The 18,545-nt window shown below is 39.3% G+C and overlaps 1 protein-coding gene across 1 annotated transcript in view; it reads left to right on the forward strand.

Annotated features, from left to right (window-relative positions):
• QRFPR (pyroglutamylated RFamide peptide receptor) overlaps positions 1-16,920 on the forward strand; it is a 31,617-nt gene extending 14,697 nt beyond the window's left edge. The window contains exons 2-6 of the mRNA XM_037509500.2: positions 7,257-7,415; positions 9,250-9,311; positions 13,280-13,515; positions 15,248-15,345; positions 16,021-16,920. Coding sequence (XP_037365397.1) covers positions 7,257-7,415; positions 9,250-9,311; positions 13,280-13,515; positions 15,248-15,345; positions 16,021-16,361 — 896 coding nt within the window. The 3' untranslated portion in view covers positions 16,362-16,920. The remainder of the gene's footprint in view (positions 1-7,256; positions 7,416-9,249; positions 9,312-13,279; positions 13,516-15,247; positions 15,346-16,020) is intronic.
• The last annotated feature ends 1,625 nt before the right edge of the window (positions 16,921-18,545 follow it).

Consider the following 18,545-nt stretch of genomic DNA (forward strand, 5'->3'; position numbering starts at 1 on the left):
ACAAAACTATACAGAAACGAACACTACAAATCTACTGCAGAATTGAGGCTCCCTGAGAGCGAGGTTGGGAAGGGGTAGGAGGCCCAAAGGTCCATGTTGGAGGAAGTTGTTCTTTTTTTAAGATTTATGAATCACATACAGTGCTGTCAACCAACATTACCTCAATAAAAATGAACACAATAAGTTTTATTTTTTTAAAGAGACTTGGAAATTATCACAGGTCTACTGATTAAAACAATTAAATTTTTTCCTTTTCTCATTCTTCACCATTCTCCCTATTTTCTCTCTCTCCTCTCCATGCCCCTCCTTCTCCCTCTCTTTAAATCTCAATTTTATTCATGTAAATCCCCAATCTTAATATCTACATCTAGAGAGTGAAACAGTCCAGAGAAGTGAATACCTTGCAAGCATAGTTAAGGAGTGAAGGCTTGGGGGAGAAAGAAACGAGGAACACTCACCCATTAATAAATTTTATATCAGTTTTATTGGTTTGTCTTCATGTTTCCCAGTTTCTCATGAGCCCTACAGCCCTCACTCTTAATGACTTTTCTCCATATCCTCTGGCTTCACCTCCCATTGAACACTTAGTCATTTTCTTATTCTTAGCCCTAAAAGAAGGAATCCAATTAGCTTAGACTTTGGGTCCAATATGATCCAAGCAGCAAAAAAAGCAGAAAGCGAAGGAATCTGATTGGCTAAGATTTGGGGTCCACATGGTCCAGGAAGCAAAGGGCCATGGGGAGTGGGAGGTTACCCCTTCCCCTGGCAGGCCTGGCATATGAAGTAGGTACAGTTGGGTCTTCCTTTACGAAGAGGTTGCAAAATCCTTAGAGGTTGCAAAATCCACCAGGCATGCACAGGACTCAGAAAGGTTAGTTAAGTAATCCATTTTTTCAAAATTTATCAATGAAATTCTCAAGATTTTAGAAGAACAGCTCTCTGTGATAGAGTGGCAAAATTATTTCATTAACAATGATGGGAACTTCATGTTAAATAAGTATGAACGTTGCTTAGTAATACATACTGAAATTGGTTTTTATCTTAGTCAACTTCATTTGAAATGGTCTTGTAGAAAATAAGCCAAAGAAAAACCTTCTGTGCAGGCAAAGCAACTCTGCCATGTCCCCATTTTTCAGTCTTCTTAGAGAAGGGTACAAAGTAAAAAACAAAAACAAAAACTAAAACAACTTTAAAATGGAAGAGAATCGGGAAACTCCCTAGTTTTCTATTATTGTCAGAATATTTTGATTTCAGATGTTACTGACAGATGGAAAGAAGACTCTATGAGGATGGAATTTGACAATTCTCCATTTACAACCTTAAGAAAATCTCTAGCAGAAAAAATTATTATTGGGCCTCCCCTGGTGGCGCAGCGGTTGAGCGCTGGGCTGTGAAGCTGCCCGCAGCCTCTGCAGCACCGGTTCGAACCCTGGCCGCTGGCGAGGGTCCCACATGGCGCAGCTGACCTCTCCTGCTGCGCCCGCTGCACCCCTCAGCAGTGTATTTCTTCGGTCTGCCTGTTCTGTTCCCCGCTCTGGCTCTAGTGAATTCTCTCACCCTCCCGTGCTTCTGACTGTACCCAGTGCTTGTATAAATAAATAAATAAATCTTAAAAAAAAAAAAGAAAAAAATTATTAAGTGAAAGCCAAAACTGTATACTAATCTATCTAGTTTTACATGGTTTTTAGCCATCTTTCAACGTGTTTCAATTGGAGGTAATGGCAATGTAAAGTAGTGCTGACAAGCGAAGTTATTTTTTCCTTAAGGTTCCCGAGGTAAAGAAGTAAATAAAATTTAGCTGCTCCACTGGTAACTAGAAGATACTTTATTTTGAAGCAAATAGTATTGGTGCCTTTTAATTTGAAAAAGGAGCTGCTACTTTGCTAAAACAGTTCTTCCAGCACTAAAGGCCTATGGGTCATTTAGGACTAACTGGTGGCCCAGTTACCTTGGTAATGTGAATATATGATATCAGCAAATAATATTCTCTTGGAACATGGTGGAAACACTTCAATGTTTTGTGCTCTTTCCTTGCTGCTAATGACTGGCCTTGGGACCTGCAGCATCAGTTTACTTGCAATATTATTTGAAGCACAGACTTCAGGACCCCATCCCAGATAGACTGAATCGGAATTTGTATTTTAACCAAAAAACCCCAGCTGGTCCATACACACAAGGAAGTGTGAGATCCTCTGGTGTATAATATACTGGTGCTTCTGAAGAAGATGGGATTCTCATCAATGAAGTCTCAGCCATTAGACTGGCTAATTATTTCTCTCCATCTCTCCATCTGCTCTACTACAGAGGCAATTACTACAGTAACCAGGACTCAGACCATTCGAGCTTCTATTTTCTAAGTCATCTTTATGTCAAAGATGGAGCAGAATACAAAATCTGAAGAGGTGTGAACCTGTACCTCTGAATCATATACAGTGTTACAAACCAACATTACCTCAATAAAGAAAATGCAATCAACTTTACTTGTTCATTTGCTTTGTTGATGATCAAAATTCAGATGATGTGAATTGAATGGGTGAAAATTTCTTCATAGTAAATAAGTTTTTATGCAACTGTCTACTCTCATTTTAAGGAATTACAATTTTCCTTATAGTCTTCTGGATTATCAATTGCTTTTTTCTTCTTTCTGTAAACTATGCCTGGATTTTCAGAGTGAAATCTATGGGACATTATTTCAAAGTACATTACTTGAATATATTTTGATAGTATTTTAAAAAATTTGTTTATTCATTATTTACTTATTCAGTTAATATTTATTATAAAGCTAGTATATGCTTGGCACTGTGTCGAACTCAAGATTCAGGGATGAACAGTACATTTTGTATAAAAGTCTTGAGAGATGTCAGATCTCCAAGAAAATGTAAGTAGTTCTCTATGCCTTGATTTTAACCTGCAGGGGAAAGTAAGAGATGAAGCTAGAGAGAAAAGGAAGATTAAGTACAAGAGTCAGATTAAGATTTCATGTGGGGGCACAGTCATCAATACTCTGAGAGAGTGAACTTCAAACTAGGCCTTCCTACCTGTAAATGAGTCTGAACTTTATTTGATGAGGTAGGATTAGCAGTGTAAAAGCAACAGAAAGATAATAAAGTAGGAAATATCAAAAAGCATGAATACTGCAATATTTTGGGTTGTGCACACACGTGTATATATACACTTATTTATACAAGCACAAAGAATTATCTTTAAATTATGTGTGCATGCGTGTACATGTGCGTGTGCTTGTGCGTGTGTGTAATGTAAAGGTATTTCATATTGGGGGTCATGATCAAAACCAGTTCTATAGGAGGAGTTTAGTTAGAACAAGCACAGTGGACCATAAGCAAATTAAACCCTTCAGAAGTCGGCAGTTCTGTGATTCTGGTCCATAGCTACAGAGACAGTGGCAATACTTTGTCTCACAACTCTTAGATTTGGGTGACTAAACTGCAGGAATTGATGATGTGATTTATAAGGAACTCAAAAGTTGAAAAAGTGATTAACCTGCCATTCATTACTAATAAAGTAGAAGTTTTTAATCCATCTTGCAATGGGTGGTTATGAATGGGACTGTGGCAATTGCCAACATCTCGATTATGTTAACAGGCCTAAATGGCTGAGTGAAGAATGACTATTTTATACTTGATTTTCAGCTAGGATCCCTAGTTCTCTGTTTTTGTGACTTCAGTGGAAACAGAATTGTTATTGGAGGGAAAATGCATCTTGTAGTCTTTTGGATAATATACATTTTTTGGACTGTGTTTTAACTACAGAGCTTACTAACCTGTAACTTCATCACTCAAAGAAATTGCTTGTGAAGCAATTCTGATTTTGACTATATTTAATTTGTTTTCCCCTATCTCCTCCTATAGGATGTGGTTGAGGTGAATAAGGTAAGATCCAGGCTCACTTGTAGCTGCTTAAGAAACATGTTGGACCAAAAAAATAGAAACTTATAGACTGCATATCAATTGCATGAAGAACAATTTTGTTTTGGTGTAGGAAATTAAGGCAATAATACATCAGATTGTTTGAACAACCATTATTCTACAATTTGGTTGATAAAGGATTCTTTCCTTTATAAAGCTGAAAATATCTATTCATGTTTCTTTTTTTTTTTTTTTTTGACCAACCTTGGCATAAATACTTCAGAGTGGTTATCATCATTAGATACTTTCAAGCAATTACAGCTCATTAGACCATTTTCTAAATTAAAGAATGTTTAAATTTTTTTTGACACATGAATTCCCTGTTTCTTTCACTAAGTCCTTTCTACAAGGATTTTTTTTTTTAAAGTCACTATTACAACACAGTGACAACAAATAATGGTCAAATTGTTTTCAATTTTCAAGTTCCATTTTTAAAGATAAAGATGTCTTGTCTTTATATGAATCATTGAGATCTACACTGTATAACAGGGGTGAGGGTGATGGCAGATATGGGTAACTGAGAGAGTGGGGCCCATTCATGTCCAGAACAGTAAGCTCATATTCTAGATAATAAAGTTGTATAAATAAGTTAAAGATAAAAATGGAAAGCAATAAAATAATTACAACAAAGCATTTGTTTCTAATCCAGTTGGCAGAGAATTACTATAGTTTTTTTATGCCAGAATCAGATGTAATAGAAATGGAAACAGCAGTGGTAGCAAATTGTAATAGTAGGGTTTGGATTGTGTTATCCTAGAGTTAACACACACAGAAGGAATGCTGACCTTAGTATTCTATGTTTTAGAAATCCACCCTCTGGAGAAAGGTAACAAAAGAGAAGTATTATCAAATAAGTTTACTTGGTTAGACGCAATAGCTGATTGACAGGTAGCTTGAGAAGGTAAGGTATCTGAAGGAAGTTGGGGGCTCAGAGGATTGGTGTGACGCTGGAAGGATAGAACTGCAACATGTAGGGCCCACATCCAGAGACGTGCATCAGTAACTGAACAGTGGTCTGTTAACACTGGTGGCCTGGTGACTGCATGACCTAATCTGGTGAGCACGTGACTGTACCACCTCAAGCTGCCCTTCCACCTTCATTGCACTCTTAACATTGGAGAGGAGCACAGACAGGTTTCTGCTATTCTGCTATCCCTTCCCTATTAGGAGCTCTTACCTAACCTAACATGGGGGAGAGTTTATGCACCAGAGGAGATTGTGTTTCTATTTGGGAATGCAGGTGGATGGTGGACAATCAAAATATGACAGCCATTCTAGGCAGGTTCTGAGAAACTCAACTCTGATATTAAAAATCATGTACTCTCATTAGGGCAAAAGGGAAGCGCATCCCAAGAAAACACTATAGAATTCCCTATACAGGGAATTCTGGGATTATCCCAGTTTCCTATTGCCATTTATGGGAAGAAGTGTCCCAAAGGACACGTTCTTGCAAAAATAGCTGAGACCTCTACAGTTCACAGAGGGCAGGCTCTCATAAAAGGAGCCACCTGAAGAGTTCAACAGAGAGATTACCAGAACAAAGTGGTGAAAAAGAATGGTGGAGTTCTTGACAGACATTCATTGAAGGGCAGAGAAAAAGCAAACTCTTCAATGTCTACTTTGTTTCAGCCTTCTAGACCTTGAAAAATGACCTCAAATTACAAGGGGCAAAGATAGTCAAATGTACATAAGATCTAAGATAAACGAACAGCTAGCACAAGAGCATCTACCTATTTTTAAAAGAACTCAAATCTTCAGCCTAGACAAATGACATGCCATAATGTTGAAGAATATTGGAGACATGATCAAGGAAACACGGAGAGTAATGTCCAGAAAGCTGGTTGCAGAAATGTCAGAAGGGAGGAGTAATTGGCATATGCTACTGGATTCATTAAAAGGCTAAGGTGACAGGTAATGGAACTACAGCTTGGTGCAAAAGTCTCAGGTGGATTATTACACAGATGATTTGTGAGCTTGTGGACAAGAAAACTGCCACATCGTGCATTGAGATAAGTGAGGGTGATGTAGTGGGAAGAACTGAGTCAGTGACGCTGTGTAGACCTGAGCAAATCACTTAGCTCCTCTGAGCTATAGTAGCTCTAGCTGGGAAATAAGTTTAGAGAACTGGATGTCCTTTAGTGGGCTGTTTAGCCACAAAAAAAATCTATAGGAACAAATGTACCAAATTTAGCTCAATTCTTTTAATCAGACTGTCTGATGAAAATAGCTGCCAATACGAAACTATACCTTCTGTGGTAGTAGTTCAGCAACACTCACATCAATCTCTGACTGATGGGTTGGGATTGATCCATTTTTTACACATGATGAAATTGAAGTTCACAGTGGCTAATAAATGAGATCAATCAGGATCATCGTGTAGATCCTGACTGATATCAGGGAATCAGCTGGCAAATCTCCCATACTATTATGATGGACAAGATGATTTCTTGTCTTTAGAAGAGAGAACACTACAATGGGTTAACGCTAAATGGGATAACAATACAAAACCCAGGACAGAGAAGGTGAGGAGAGGATTCTGCTTTTAGAGAGCACTTGCAATGGCTTGTATTCCCTGAGCTTATGATTCTGTGATAGTTTAGAGTAATTAATTTTGGGGGAAAATAATTTGGCAGTAATGAGCAAGATGGATTCAAGAGCCGAGATGTCACAACAGGGGTTATAAATACAAATGGCCAAGGGCCAGAAGAGAGTACAAACATTTTTAATATTGGCAATGCATTCAAATATTTTAAAACATTATGCAAACCAAAGGCAGCTTGTTTGCAGGCCAATTTTTGCCTAGGGGGTACCAGTTGGAGATCTCTGCCATACCGAAAGTGAATCAGTTAAGAATGTGGGGAGTTTTGGACAGGACATCAGAGGTAGATAAAAGATAAAAGAGGACATCTGGAAGTCTTTGATGAGAATCATCCTTCTGCTGTGATTTGACAGGCAACCAAAAGGGAAGGCAGGGGGAGAAAAATTACTCATTTAGAACCTAGGAGATTACTTTACATTGACTTTGCTCTTTTTCAAGCAAGGTCACACTTACTTTTTTTTTTTTTTCCTATTATCATCAGTCAGAGACTTACTTGCTCTCTCATTGTCTTATTATGCATAATTATATATGATTTAGGAATTTCGTATCCATTTCCAGAGAGAAAATACCAGCCCAGGCAACCTCTCTCAATTATGTTGTATTTATTACATAATTATAGTCCTAAGACTTTTGAACAGAAGCCCAGAATTACCCCCAATAATTATGACAAAGAGACAGCTCAAAACCCGAATTCTCTTTTGCTGGCTAAGAGCTCCTGTTTCCTGCTCTAGGTGCCTTCGTTTGCAAGCTGGTGCCATTCGTGCAGTCCACCGCTATTGTGACTGAGATTCTCACCATGACCTGCATCGCTGTGGAGAGGCACCAGGGACTTGTGCATCCCTTTAAAATGAAGCGTCAATACACCCACCGAAGAGCCTTCACCATGCTCGGTGAGGCCACTGGAGAGACCACAGTGCTGATGCCATCCTTCAATGCAACACAAAGAGAATTTCTTCCCAAAGTACCAGATTTATTCACTAGAGGAGTAGATTCTCACGTAGCTCCTCGGCACTAGGGTGTAATGTGAAGGTTTCAGGCCTCTCCCTTTGTCACCCTCTGCGCATCTCTCCTTTAGGCCTATCTCAGTACAGAGTCTCTCACTGCAGGCTAACCTTGGCAGCTGAAGTCTTATCCTCTCAGGCACTACTTCAATAGATCTGAGGCAAGCTCTCATGGCAATGCCATCCTAACAGTCATTAGATTAATAAATTCATCCCAAGGGAGGAAGTCTAGCAGCTCTGATGTCCTTGTTAGGGCAGGGACAGTCTGATAGCAGGCAGGAAAGTTGTTTGGAAGGTGGAGTGCACAACAGCAGAGACCAGCAGCCCATGAGGACAGTGGGTACCATGTGCTGGAGATGCCTGGGAAAGATACGTTCCACCCATTTCACGGCTGTGCCTCAGGCAGTCCCAAATCCTCAGCCTGCTCTCGCTTTTCCTGAGCGAGTGATGAGGAGCAGATGTCTAGAGACAAACAGTAGACTTGAAGCCACGTCCCTAAGTCTAGCACAGTCTACCAGAAGTGTTTCTCCTTCCCAGCATAGTGAGGAAGCCATGACAACCTCATGTGCAATACGGTGGTTTGGATGTAGTGCGGCTAAGAAATCAGAGGCACAGGAGCCCCCCCAGTGGGATAATCAAAGAGCAAAACTGACTGATGTCCCACTTGAGTGGAATGAGCAAATATTTATTCCTGCAGAAAGAATTTAGCCAGCCAAGGATAGAATCATCGAATGAACCCCTGAAGGCTTTGCCATGCCAAACTCATTTTAAATAGTTTGAAATAAATCAATAGGGGAAAAGAAAAAACTTCATTAGATTCAGTTAGTTAGTTTCAAATTTATGTCACATCCTCCCCACAATGAATTCAAAGACTTCCCGGCTTTTAATAATTGATAACACTCTAACATCTGAATAGCTGAACCGAGCGTTTGAGTGTGGAAGATGGGAGAGCAAGGAATACACAGAGGAGAGGAGTTATCAAAAAGGAACGAGAAGTAGAAGGAGTCTCAACCTTTGAAAGCAAAGTTAAAGAAGGTTTTAAATCAAGGAGGTTCATCTCCCCATGGGGATTCAAGCACTGTTGCCTAAAGCCTCTCCCCCTAGTTCTGGGACACTGGGAACCGCTGTGCCCACATGCCCTGTGCCTCCTCCTGGCTGAGACTGCCTTGCGCTAGACCTCGGCCTTCTAGAATTCCTGCCGGAAGCGGCCACAGATTATAGTGGTAATGTCCACCTAACCCCCATGTTGCTATCCCCAAACAGGCAGTGGATCTAGGAGGCCTGGCAATGAATTAAGTCAATCAGATGCGATTTCTCCAAAATTTCTATGAAAGATTGGAGAAGAGATTGGATGTAAGACAACAACTGGATGATAACGAGGTGGGGGCAGGGAGAACTTACTCATGAATCCTAGCACTCCCTTGAAACACTGAATTGTAAGGACCTCATGGATCAGGTAAAGTGATTGGGGTTTTTATTTTTCAGAAATAGAACCGCCGTAAAGAGTCTTAAACACTTAAAATGTGTTTTGGGAAGACTATTCAGCAGCGACTACGACAACAGTGACGGGCTAGAAGGGAGATCATGTGAGGGGCCACCGCACTGCCCCTGGGCAGAGACGACACCGTGCATTCAGCACAGGGAGTCTTGCCGGGGACATGATTGAGCATGGGTGTACTGTGCAGCACTGAGTTGAATTCTGATGATTTTAATGTGCTTCCAGGTGTGGTCTGGCTGGTGGCAATCATCGTAGGCTCACCTATGTGGCACGTACAACGACTTGAGGTACTTTTGGGACGGGGATTCATAATCATATTGTTGAAATGTCTTTCCAACTCTCTTCATTATAGTAATTTCCTTCCTGCAGAAGCATTACAGCGTATTTGTACCATCTCAGTTATTTCACTGAGATTTGCAAGTACTATACAGGATTTTGTTTTAGATTATTTCCTGTTTTATCTAGCACTTTCTTTTTTTAATATTTTATTTTATATAATTCTTACATCATTTTTTCATTTTTGCACAATGCATGCATTTTCATTTGGTTATATTCCCCATACAATTGCACCCCACCCTTATTTTGACCCTAATTCTTTCTCTCCCTGCCGCTCCCCACCCCGTAGTGTGTCTCTGGTTTATAGTTGCTTGTTGCTTGTTGATTTTTACTTTGTATTAATTAGTCTTTTTCCTGGTCCCTTATTTAGGTTTTCTAAATTCCTGCTATGAGTGAAACCATCCGGTATTTTTCTTTTTCTTTCTGACTTATTTCGGCAAACATGATCCCTTCTAGCTCCATCCATGTTGCTGCAAACTCATCTAGCACTTTTTTAATCTTATATTACGACTTAACAATTAAAGTGTCAGGTTTACTTTCTACACTTTCTGCCAGTGAACATGACTTTTCCTAGTATCCTCAGGGGTCTTGTTATGATTTAAGGTTCCAGTGGCTGTTCCAGAATTTTATTTTTAGACTCATAAAATAAAAACTGTAGTTGACTATCTACTTATTAGTTGAGTCTCTCATTTAGGTTCTTTCTTAACTTTCTATTAATCAGTAAATTAAAATTCCAATTGTAAACACATGAGGGGCTCGTGTCACCCAGCCCAGCTTCTCACACCTTTCTCAAGGGGCACAGCCCACTTCACTGACCCGCAGTGATGGGACTGTGGATTTCAATGACCTGGTTCCCCACATGGGCACGTGTGAACATGTCTTGCAGAGGAGATGATGCCTAGACAGCAGTCTCCAAAGACAGTTGGGTTGGGGGGTGCTTACACACCACCTGTGATAATTTTTAAAACCATATATCCTTTTTATACCTTTTAAAAATGACAAAGGCAAGTGCAAAACTACTGCCATTCAATGTCCATTGGCAAGGCTGTCCAGTGAACCCCGAGGCGAGGCCACATTCAGAAAGTGGCTGACTTTTTGGCCGCTGCTATATTGAATGGGCTGCACTGCAGATCAGAGCAGACAGTGACTCCATTCTATCCTGTTCTACCTATAAAAATGCAATCTGAATACTTCCCAGTCCTCTGATGACATCCTTTGGATGAAGTCTTGAATGGGCCTCCACCAGTCATTCAGATAATAAAATTCATCTGGTCACATTCAGTCACACGAACAGTACTAGGGACGCCATTGCCAGCTGCTGCAACATGAGTTCGATCCCCAGCCAGGGAGCTACCCACGTGGTGCAGCAGACCTCCCCTGACTCACCCGCTGCTCCCCTCAGCAGTGTATTTCAGTCAGTCTGCCTGTTCTGTTCCCCTCTCTGTCTCTGTAAATCCTCTGAGTCCCCTCCCCACCACATACCTCTGGTCTATACCCCCATTCTTGTACGCATAAATAAATGAATCTTTAAAAAAATTAGAACAGTATTAGTTCCATTATTAAAATGTCTAGTCCAGCATCACAACCCCATACATCAATAATCCCAATTTAAAACATCCCTTTCCCCAGGTTGTGACATCTGTAGATCTAGAATCCTACAATGCAGAGGGGACACATGACCCTCTTACCTCTGCCTCCTTGCCTTGGGATGCTCTCATGCCTGATCAGTTGGCTGTCTCTGACTCAGTTGCCCTCTCTGACTGATGTCATCAGACTCATTCTTTACCTTAAGGGTTTTCCAAAGACATCAATACTACCATGAAAGCTTCCAACTGCTACTCCCTTCACCTGCCTCTCAGGCAGGTCCTTTGGGATCCAGAAACAACTGCCGGTGGCCAGCTCCTTTTTCTGAGGGCCTCTTACCTCCAGCAGGAAACCCGTACTCAGGGACCCCTTTCTTAAGGACCCAACACAGTTTCAACTTATCGGGTCCACTTTTGTTTGTCATAGAACACAAGGAGATTTGTCTATTTTTAAAAATAAATGTATTTTATCATATGCTCTGAATATATTTTAAATATTTAACTTGCTTAGTTTGTAGAAAATGCACATAATCTAATTGGCAAAGCCCATTGTAAATTAGACAGACCAGCCAAATCAGGTCTGCTTTTTAGGTAAGATTTCATTTTTGAAATCAAGTGAATACACTGATATGTATTCCATGGCCACCTTCCCTCTCTTAAATTCTATTAGCGAGAGTGTATACCACGGTCTGAGTTTATCACCTGGATGGCACCACCGTTTCTCACTAATGTTCTCCTTTGTTCTCACTGGGCTCTTTCTCAGAAGTGATATATTTTACAATTTTCAGGGAATCAAAGCAAGGGACAGTTAAACCAGTCATCACTTCTGCCCCTCACTGTTTGAAAAATGTCCATTCAGAACATCTCAACATCTGTCAAAATACCTTTCTTTTTTTAATGCCAAGCTTTGCCCTGGATGGCAGTACACGTAATATAAGGAAAAGCACAAAGTCCTATCGTGGAGGTGGGTAAAGGTGGGTGTGTTGATCAGGGGCTTTGCTAACATGAGAACTTGAATCATCTCTTTTTCTGGTGCCCATAGTAAGAGTTGAGTTGGGTGAGGGATGGGATTTGTGTCCAGTAGGCAGGGATCATGAAAAAGGACCAAGGAATGGGGCCAAGCATTACACCTGAACCTCTGGCATCCTTTTAGGCAGTGGAAGTTCGGAGGCATGCACATTTGGAAAGAGAAGGGCTAAAATCAGCTTCCATCAAACCATCCAAACATGCCCTCAGGAAGCCTCAGCTTGTCCCCAAAGCAAGTTGAACCCTCCTGGGGGCTACCAGGCTAGCTCTGTGCTCTAGGACATGCCCATATATGGCCCTGTGGTTGTCTTGCAAGCTTTATGACACAGTCTAAATGACATTGATGTCTTGTCCTCAGACTTGAATATTCATACCTTTGATGAATATATTAAAAAAGTTCTCACCCACTCCCACCCCATGCCATTGGTCTTGAAGATTGGTGATAAAATTTTCTGGGAACGAAGACAGAAATATGTCTATGAGCTAACAATGCTTCATCCAGAAAGCTCTAGAACAACTAAAGTGACAATTGTTTTCATAAATTATCTATTTTTTATTGATACTATTCAGATAAATAAAATTTTAAATATATTTTAAATGTTTGGTTTCTTATCAGCTTTTTCTATTAACATTATTATTAAATATTTGAATTCATGAGTCTGACAGAAAGAATATTAATAACTAGACATTGGCTTGCTGTAAGATGTGTAACTGCAAGGTTTAGAACTGAGCTTGGAAATGTAGATTGGCAAATATTTAAATCACAATTTCTACTTAGTTTCAGAATCTAAAAGTTACCAACCAGCTGCGTTTTAAAAATCTTTGCAGTAGTCTGATTGCACTTGGCAATATCTGGAACAAAATACAGGTTTTCAGGACTTATCAGGTAGAAGAAGTCTGATGCCTTGTCAAAATTTGTCTCCTCAGCAACTGAGGAAGCAAAATAATGTAATACTAAACTAACTGGCTGGCTTATGATACAAAACTTTTTTTTTTTCATTGCTCATTTTTTGGGTCCTGGTTCCAATTGAGAATTTATGATGCTATGTAAAAAGTTGAGAAAGACAAAAAATGAATAGGCTACAGACCTTAATTCCATTTAAAATAGAAAAGAAATTATGCAACAAATTTAAGCAGTGAAGTAGAAAAACCACATTTTGCAACAGAATAACGATTACATTGTATCTGACTTAAACTATGTAACCATATTAAATATGTAAGAATTTGAAAAATGGTGCATTACTTGGAAGTTTTCTGGTCTTTTCATGCTGACTACTGGCACTTCTAACTGAATTATTTTTATTTTAAAGATTAAGTATGACTTCTTATATGAAAAAGAACATATCTGCTGCTTGGAAGAATGGACCAGCCCCGTGCACCAGAAAATCTACACCACCTGCATCCTTGTCATCCTCTTCCTCCTGCCTCTAACGCTGATGCTTATCCTGTACAGTAAAATCGGTTATGAACTCTGGATAAAGAAAAGAGTGGGAGATGGTTCGGTGCTTCGAGCTATTCATGGAAAAGAAATGTCAAAAATAACCAGGTTGGTTTAATGAATTATTCACTTCTGTGGGTTTTTTTTTTTTTAAGATTTATTTATTTATGCATACAAGAACTGGGGTGCAGGCCAGAGTTGGGGGGTGAGAGGATTCACCAGAGACATGATGGGGAACAGAACAGGCAGACTGACTGAAATACACTGCTGAGGGGAGCAGTGGGCAAGTCAGGAGAGGTCTGCTGAGCCATGTGGGTAGCTCCCTGGCCAGGGATCAAACTCGTGCTGCAGTGGCTGCAGACAGCTTCATAGGTTGTGTCTTAACCCCTCGCGCCACCAGGTAGGCCCATTTACTTCTGTTTAAACTAGTGTTAATTACTTGTGCTGGCAGGGACATTTGCCGGGGATCTCAGAATTCCTGGACAATTAAGTCAGTGTCATGTGAAATTTATATTTAGGCTATGGGCTGACTTTAAACTTCTGAACTTTTATGCGTGGGCAGGAAGAAAGAGCAAGACCACCAGCTTCCAAATGAAAGGGGAGCCATTAAGAAACTTTACTGGGCTTTTGGAAAATGGTTACGTCTTTGTGTGTCTGACAGCCACAGAAGGAAGAGGAGGGATGCCTTCCTCTCCCGGACACACACTAGCTAGACAAGGTGGGCAAGACTCCTTTCTCCCAAGGCCTCAGCTTTCCTCATGTGTACCAGAGATGTAATAACCTTCGTCTTCACTTCCTTTCAGCCGCGCATGATGCTAAACTATGTGGGATGGCACGTAGGAAGAGCCTCTGGAAACTACTGCATGCTGTTTAAATTATATTATCGATATGTTTATTTTGATCTAAGGGTTTTAATTTCTGATCAGTGTATTATTAGAAATTTTAAAACACAGTTTCCTGCTATGCTATTCGTTTTTATAATCTGCACTGAATAGCTATTAAAAACAAAACCAAAAAAATCTTACAAGAATTCTAATGGCTTCATCATTTCTTTAAGTATGCAGTGACCTCTAGTGCCCAGTTTGGATAAATAAATCATTGCTCTGAACTTCTAGGTGCGGGACTGTCCTCCAGCACCTTTGGACATGTTGGTTTAGCTCTTCCACTTCCTTGGATGAAAGGGTTACTAGGGTGAAATAAGAAATAATGAATAGGACTTTTTTTTTTACTCAACTTAAAGCACCATGCAAGTGTGTAGATCTTCTGCAGATGTCCATCTTCTTTAGAGGAGTTTCTGGAGAAAACAAATTTGATTCCTGAGCTAATGGCATTATTTAGATACATAAGAAAAGATCACATTTAATTCTATCCTTAGGGTTTACATGGTTCTTAAATATTGATATTTTTCCATCAAAGGCATGAGTGTGCTTCAGTATAAAATGAGTAAGAGCTTAGGCACTGAAGTTAGACTCCTAAGTTTAAGTCCAAATGAGCCCTTATGAATTCAATCTTACTAGCCATCTGACTTGCAAGTTACTTAATGTTCTCAGTGCCTCAGTTTCTGCATCTGTCAAATGGTCCATAGGGAATATTAGTGACATAATCCTTGCTAAGCAGATGGCAGAGTGCTGAACACGCCTTGTTTATGAGCAATACAGGGTGTTACAGCAGAGAATAGCAATAAGGAAGGATGAGAAACAGACAATAACTAACCGATCATGAGCTTCATTAACATTTGAAAAATTATGGTTGAAAGGCTCAAATTCTATCGAACAACTTTGTTATTGATGCTACGCATTTGCCGAGTAGCAAGCTAATGCAGTGTGTCCTGACGGTGCAGGAAGAAGCAGCGTGCTGTCATTATGATGGTGACGGTGGTGGCCCTCTTTGCCGTGTGCTGGGCACCTTTCCACATTGTTCACATGATGATTGAATACAGTGAGTACCTGCAGCTCTCGTTGGATGGAAGTTCTAGTTCATTTCCTGCTACAATGGACTCTGAGTCATTGACATTTGTTAATGTTCTCTTGGGAACAAATAGCGAAACACCCAATCATAGATGGCTATGGTTAGATTTTCAATAATAACAGAAGGTAATGACATGCTTTTGAGATCCTAGTCCATGTGATGCCTTCTGTTAAGCCACTTAAACTTGGGGAGGGCTCACATGCCATCACCGTTTCCTGCTTGCAACTCTGATTGGACCTACTTGAATTTCATAATGAGGATGGTTTCAGCTAAAATGTTGGTGTATTCTCTCTGGTAATCTCAGACGTAGCATGACACTCAAATGACTGTGTTTGTTTTCATTTGAGTGAACCTTTTGTAGGACAATTCCTGCTTCCAATTTACACAAAGCTTGGATTCAAGTTGAAATACAACAAGCCCCTAATATGAGCTATGCCTATAATCATATCTTTTCTAAGAATGGAGACATCTTTTTTCACCCCACATGCCAATGACTCTTCCCAAAATGGTATTGAGATTTTTTCACACCTTAAACACTCATACAAGTGTGAGCATTTTTGGTAAAGATTGTTGAGAAACAGAAATTTTTACTTTTTTGCTCAATGAAAACATGTATGCATTCTAAAGTACTGCTTTCTATCTCAGGTAATTTTGAAAAGAAATATGATGATGTCACAATCAAGATGATCTTCGCAATAGTGCAAATAATTGGATTCTCCAATTCCATCTGTAATCCCATTGTTTATGCATTTCTGAACGAAAACTTCAAAAAAAACTTTTTATCTGCAGTTTGTTACTGCCTAGTCAAAGAAACAGTGTCTCCAACACGACAACATGGAAACTCAGGAATTTCAATGATGCAGAAGAAAAGAGAAATTTCCCGGAGAGAAAACCGGAAAGAGGAGACCAAAGGAGAAACATTCAGTGATGGCAACATTGAAGTCAAATTGTGTGAGCCACCAGTGGAGAGAAAACACCTCAAATGACATCCTGACCCATTTATTTCTGAACTTTCTACAAAGTGGATTCTAATTTACCAGTGTCTTCATTATCACCATACATATATAAATTTTAAGAGAGAATTATTTTAAACAAAGATGACATTTTATCATTTAAAATGATGAAGAAACCTTAAATCATTTTCCATAAAAATATGACATCACACACAAAAACACATTATTGAAAACTTAGTAAGCCATCCTTGTAGATTATAAAAGTGGATTTTGAAAAAAATCTCACATATAAATAAATGTTTTGGGCTTCTGGTTTTTATTCCTATATGGCCACAGTAATGTGACATTCTGTATACTGCTGAATTGGGAGGAGATGAAAAAATAACTTTCAAAAAATTGTATTTCCTTGCAGAGACTGAGTCCTAGGCCTTGCAAATCTTTTCTCCTCTCCTTCCTGGCCCAAGGCCAATCCTGTAACCATATTCCTCAAAGTTGCATTAATTGGAACTGGAGGCGCTGGAACATCACTTTGTGTCATACACCTGGCTTTGTTCAGTTCACATGGCATTTGGGACATAAAGAATAACCTAGAACCCTGGAACAAACAGGGTCCCAATAATCAATATCAGTTCTACTCAGTGAACTATACTGGATTCCTTGGCTGCTGTTACATTTACAAAACTGTGTTAACTCAGCAAAACCTAAGTGTAAACTATTTTCCAAATTACTATTTAATGAACTGGAAAAAGCAATTAAAAAAAGAGATTTCAAGGTAAAAGAGTATTTAAGAAGTCTAAAAGTATATCTTGTCTCCAAAAAGAATAGGCATTTCAAATACAATAGTTTTTCACTAAATTCCACCAACCTGAATGTGTTCACAAATAACTATGGAATAATTTCTTGTTTAAGGTATTAACATTTTCCCCCTCCCTGCTGAGATCCTATTAGAATAAAAGAATAACATAATATATAAACACACAGTAGTGATGAGAGAGGGTAGTCACAGCGGATGAGAAATTTCAATAAATTTCTTGAAAATGAAATCTAGATGGTGCTTATCAGCATTATAATCATATAAAAAAAACAGCATAGCAAGTCACAGGTAGAAGGAGGGAATTATTTTTTTCAACAGAATTCCAGAGATTCAGGATCTTTTAGATACTCTCTGAATCAGAGAGGAAGAGAAAGTGATGCCCACAAAAGAGAAAAAATTACTGATGATTTCTCTACAGAACACTTAGTCAACTCTAGGACACTGCATCATTCACTTTGTAAAGAATGACCCTTGGAAAGTTTACCTCTCAGTCCTTAACACTTCCTCCCTCCAGACACAGGTTTCCTCTGGAAGAGATAGACACTTCTCCAAAGAAGATATACAGATGGCCAACAGGCACATGAAAAAAATGTACATCCACTCTTATTATCAGAGAAATATGCATCAAAACCAAAATAAGATACCATATTACACCAGAGAGAATGGTCCATATCAGAAAGATCAGAAAGTTTTGGAGAGGATGTGGAGAAAAATGTACCTAATGCATGCTGCTGGTATGAATGTAGACTGGTCCAGACCCCACAGTAGACAGTATGGAGGTTTTTCAAAATATTAAAAATACATCTGTCCTCTGATCCAGCATTTCTACTTATGTGTAAGAGTAGAAATTCTACCAAAAGAATGAAAAAACACTAATTGGAAGGGATATTTGCATGCCTATGTTCACTGCAGCACGATTTCTAATACCAACATATGGAAACAATGTAAGTGCCCAAGGACAGATGAGTGGATTAAGAAGTGGTATGTATACACAATAGAATACTGCTCAGTGAAGGAAAATGAAATAATGTCACTTGCAAAACATGAAGAGAATTGGAGGGGATTGTGCTAAAGTAAAATAAAAGTCACAAAGAGGAAGACAAATTTTACTTATATGTGGAATATAAAAAACAAAGCAAAGGAACAAATAGACAAAAACACAGTCTTGAAATGTGAGTACAGAACTGAGTCTCCCAGAAAATGAGGGGTTTGGGGGTGGTATTGTGGTGGAGGACTGTGGGTGCTTTGGTGGTGGGTGCATTGTAGTAACATATATCTGAAGAGGTGTGGACTTGTACCCCTAAATCAAATGCAGTATTGAAAATTAGCATTGCCTTAGTAAACATACTTTTAAAATAATAATTTAGAATTTTTTTTAAAAAAAAATTTAAGAACTACAGCAT

The sequence above is a fragment of the Talpa occidentalis genome, unplaced genomic scaffold (assembly GCF_014898055.3).
Source record: "Talpa occidentalis isolate TD23 unplaced genomic scaffold, MPIMG_talOcc4v2.1 talOcc4.13, whole genome shotgun sequence".
NCBI lineage: Eukaryota > Metazoa > Chordata > Mammalia > Eulipotyphla > Talpidae > Talpa > Talpa occidentalis.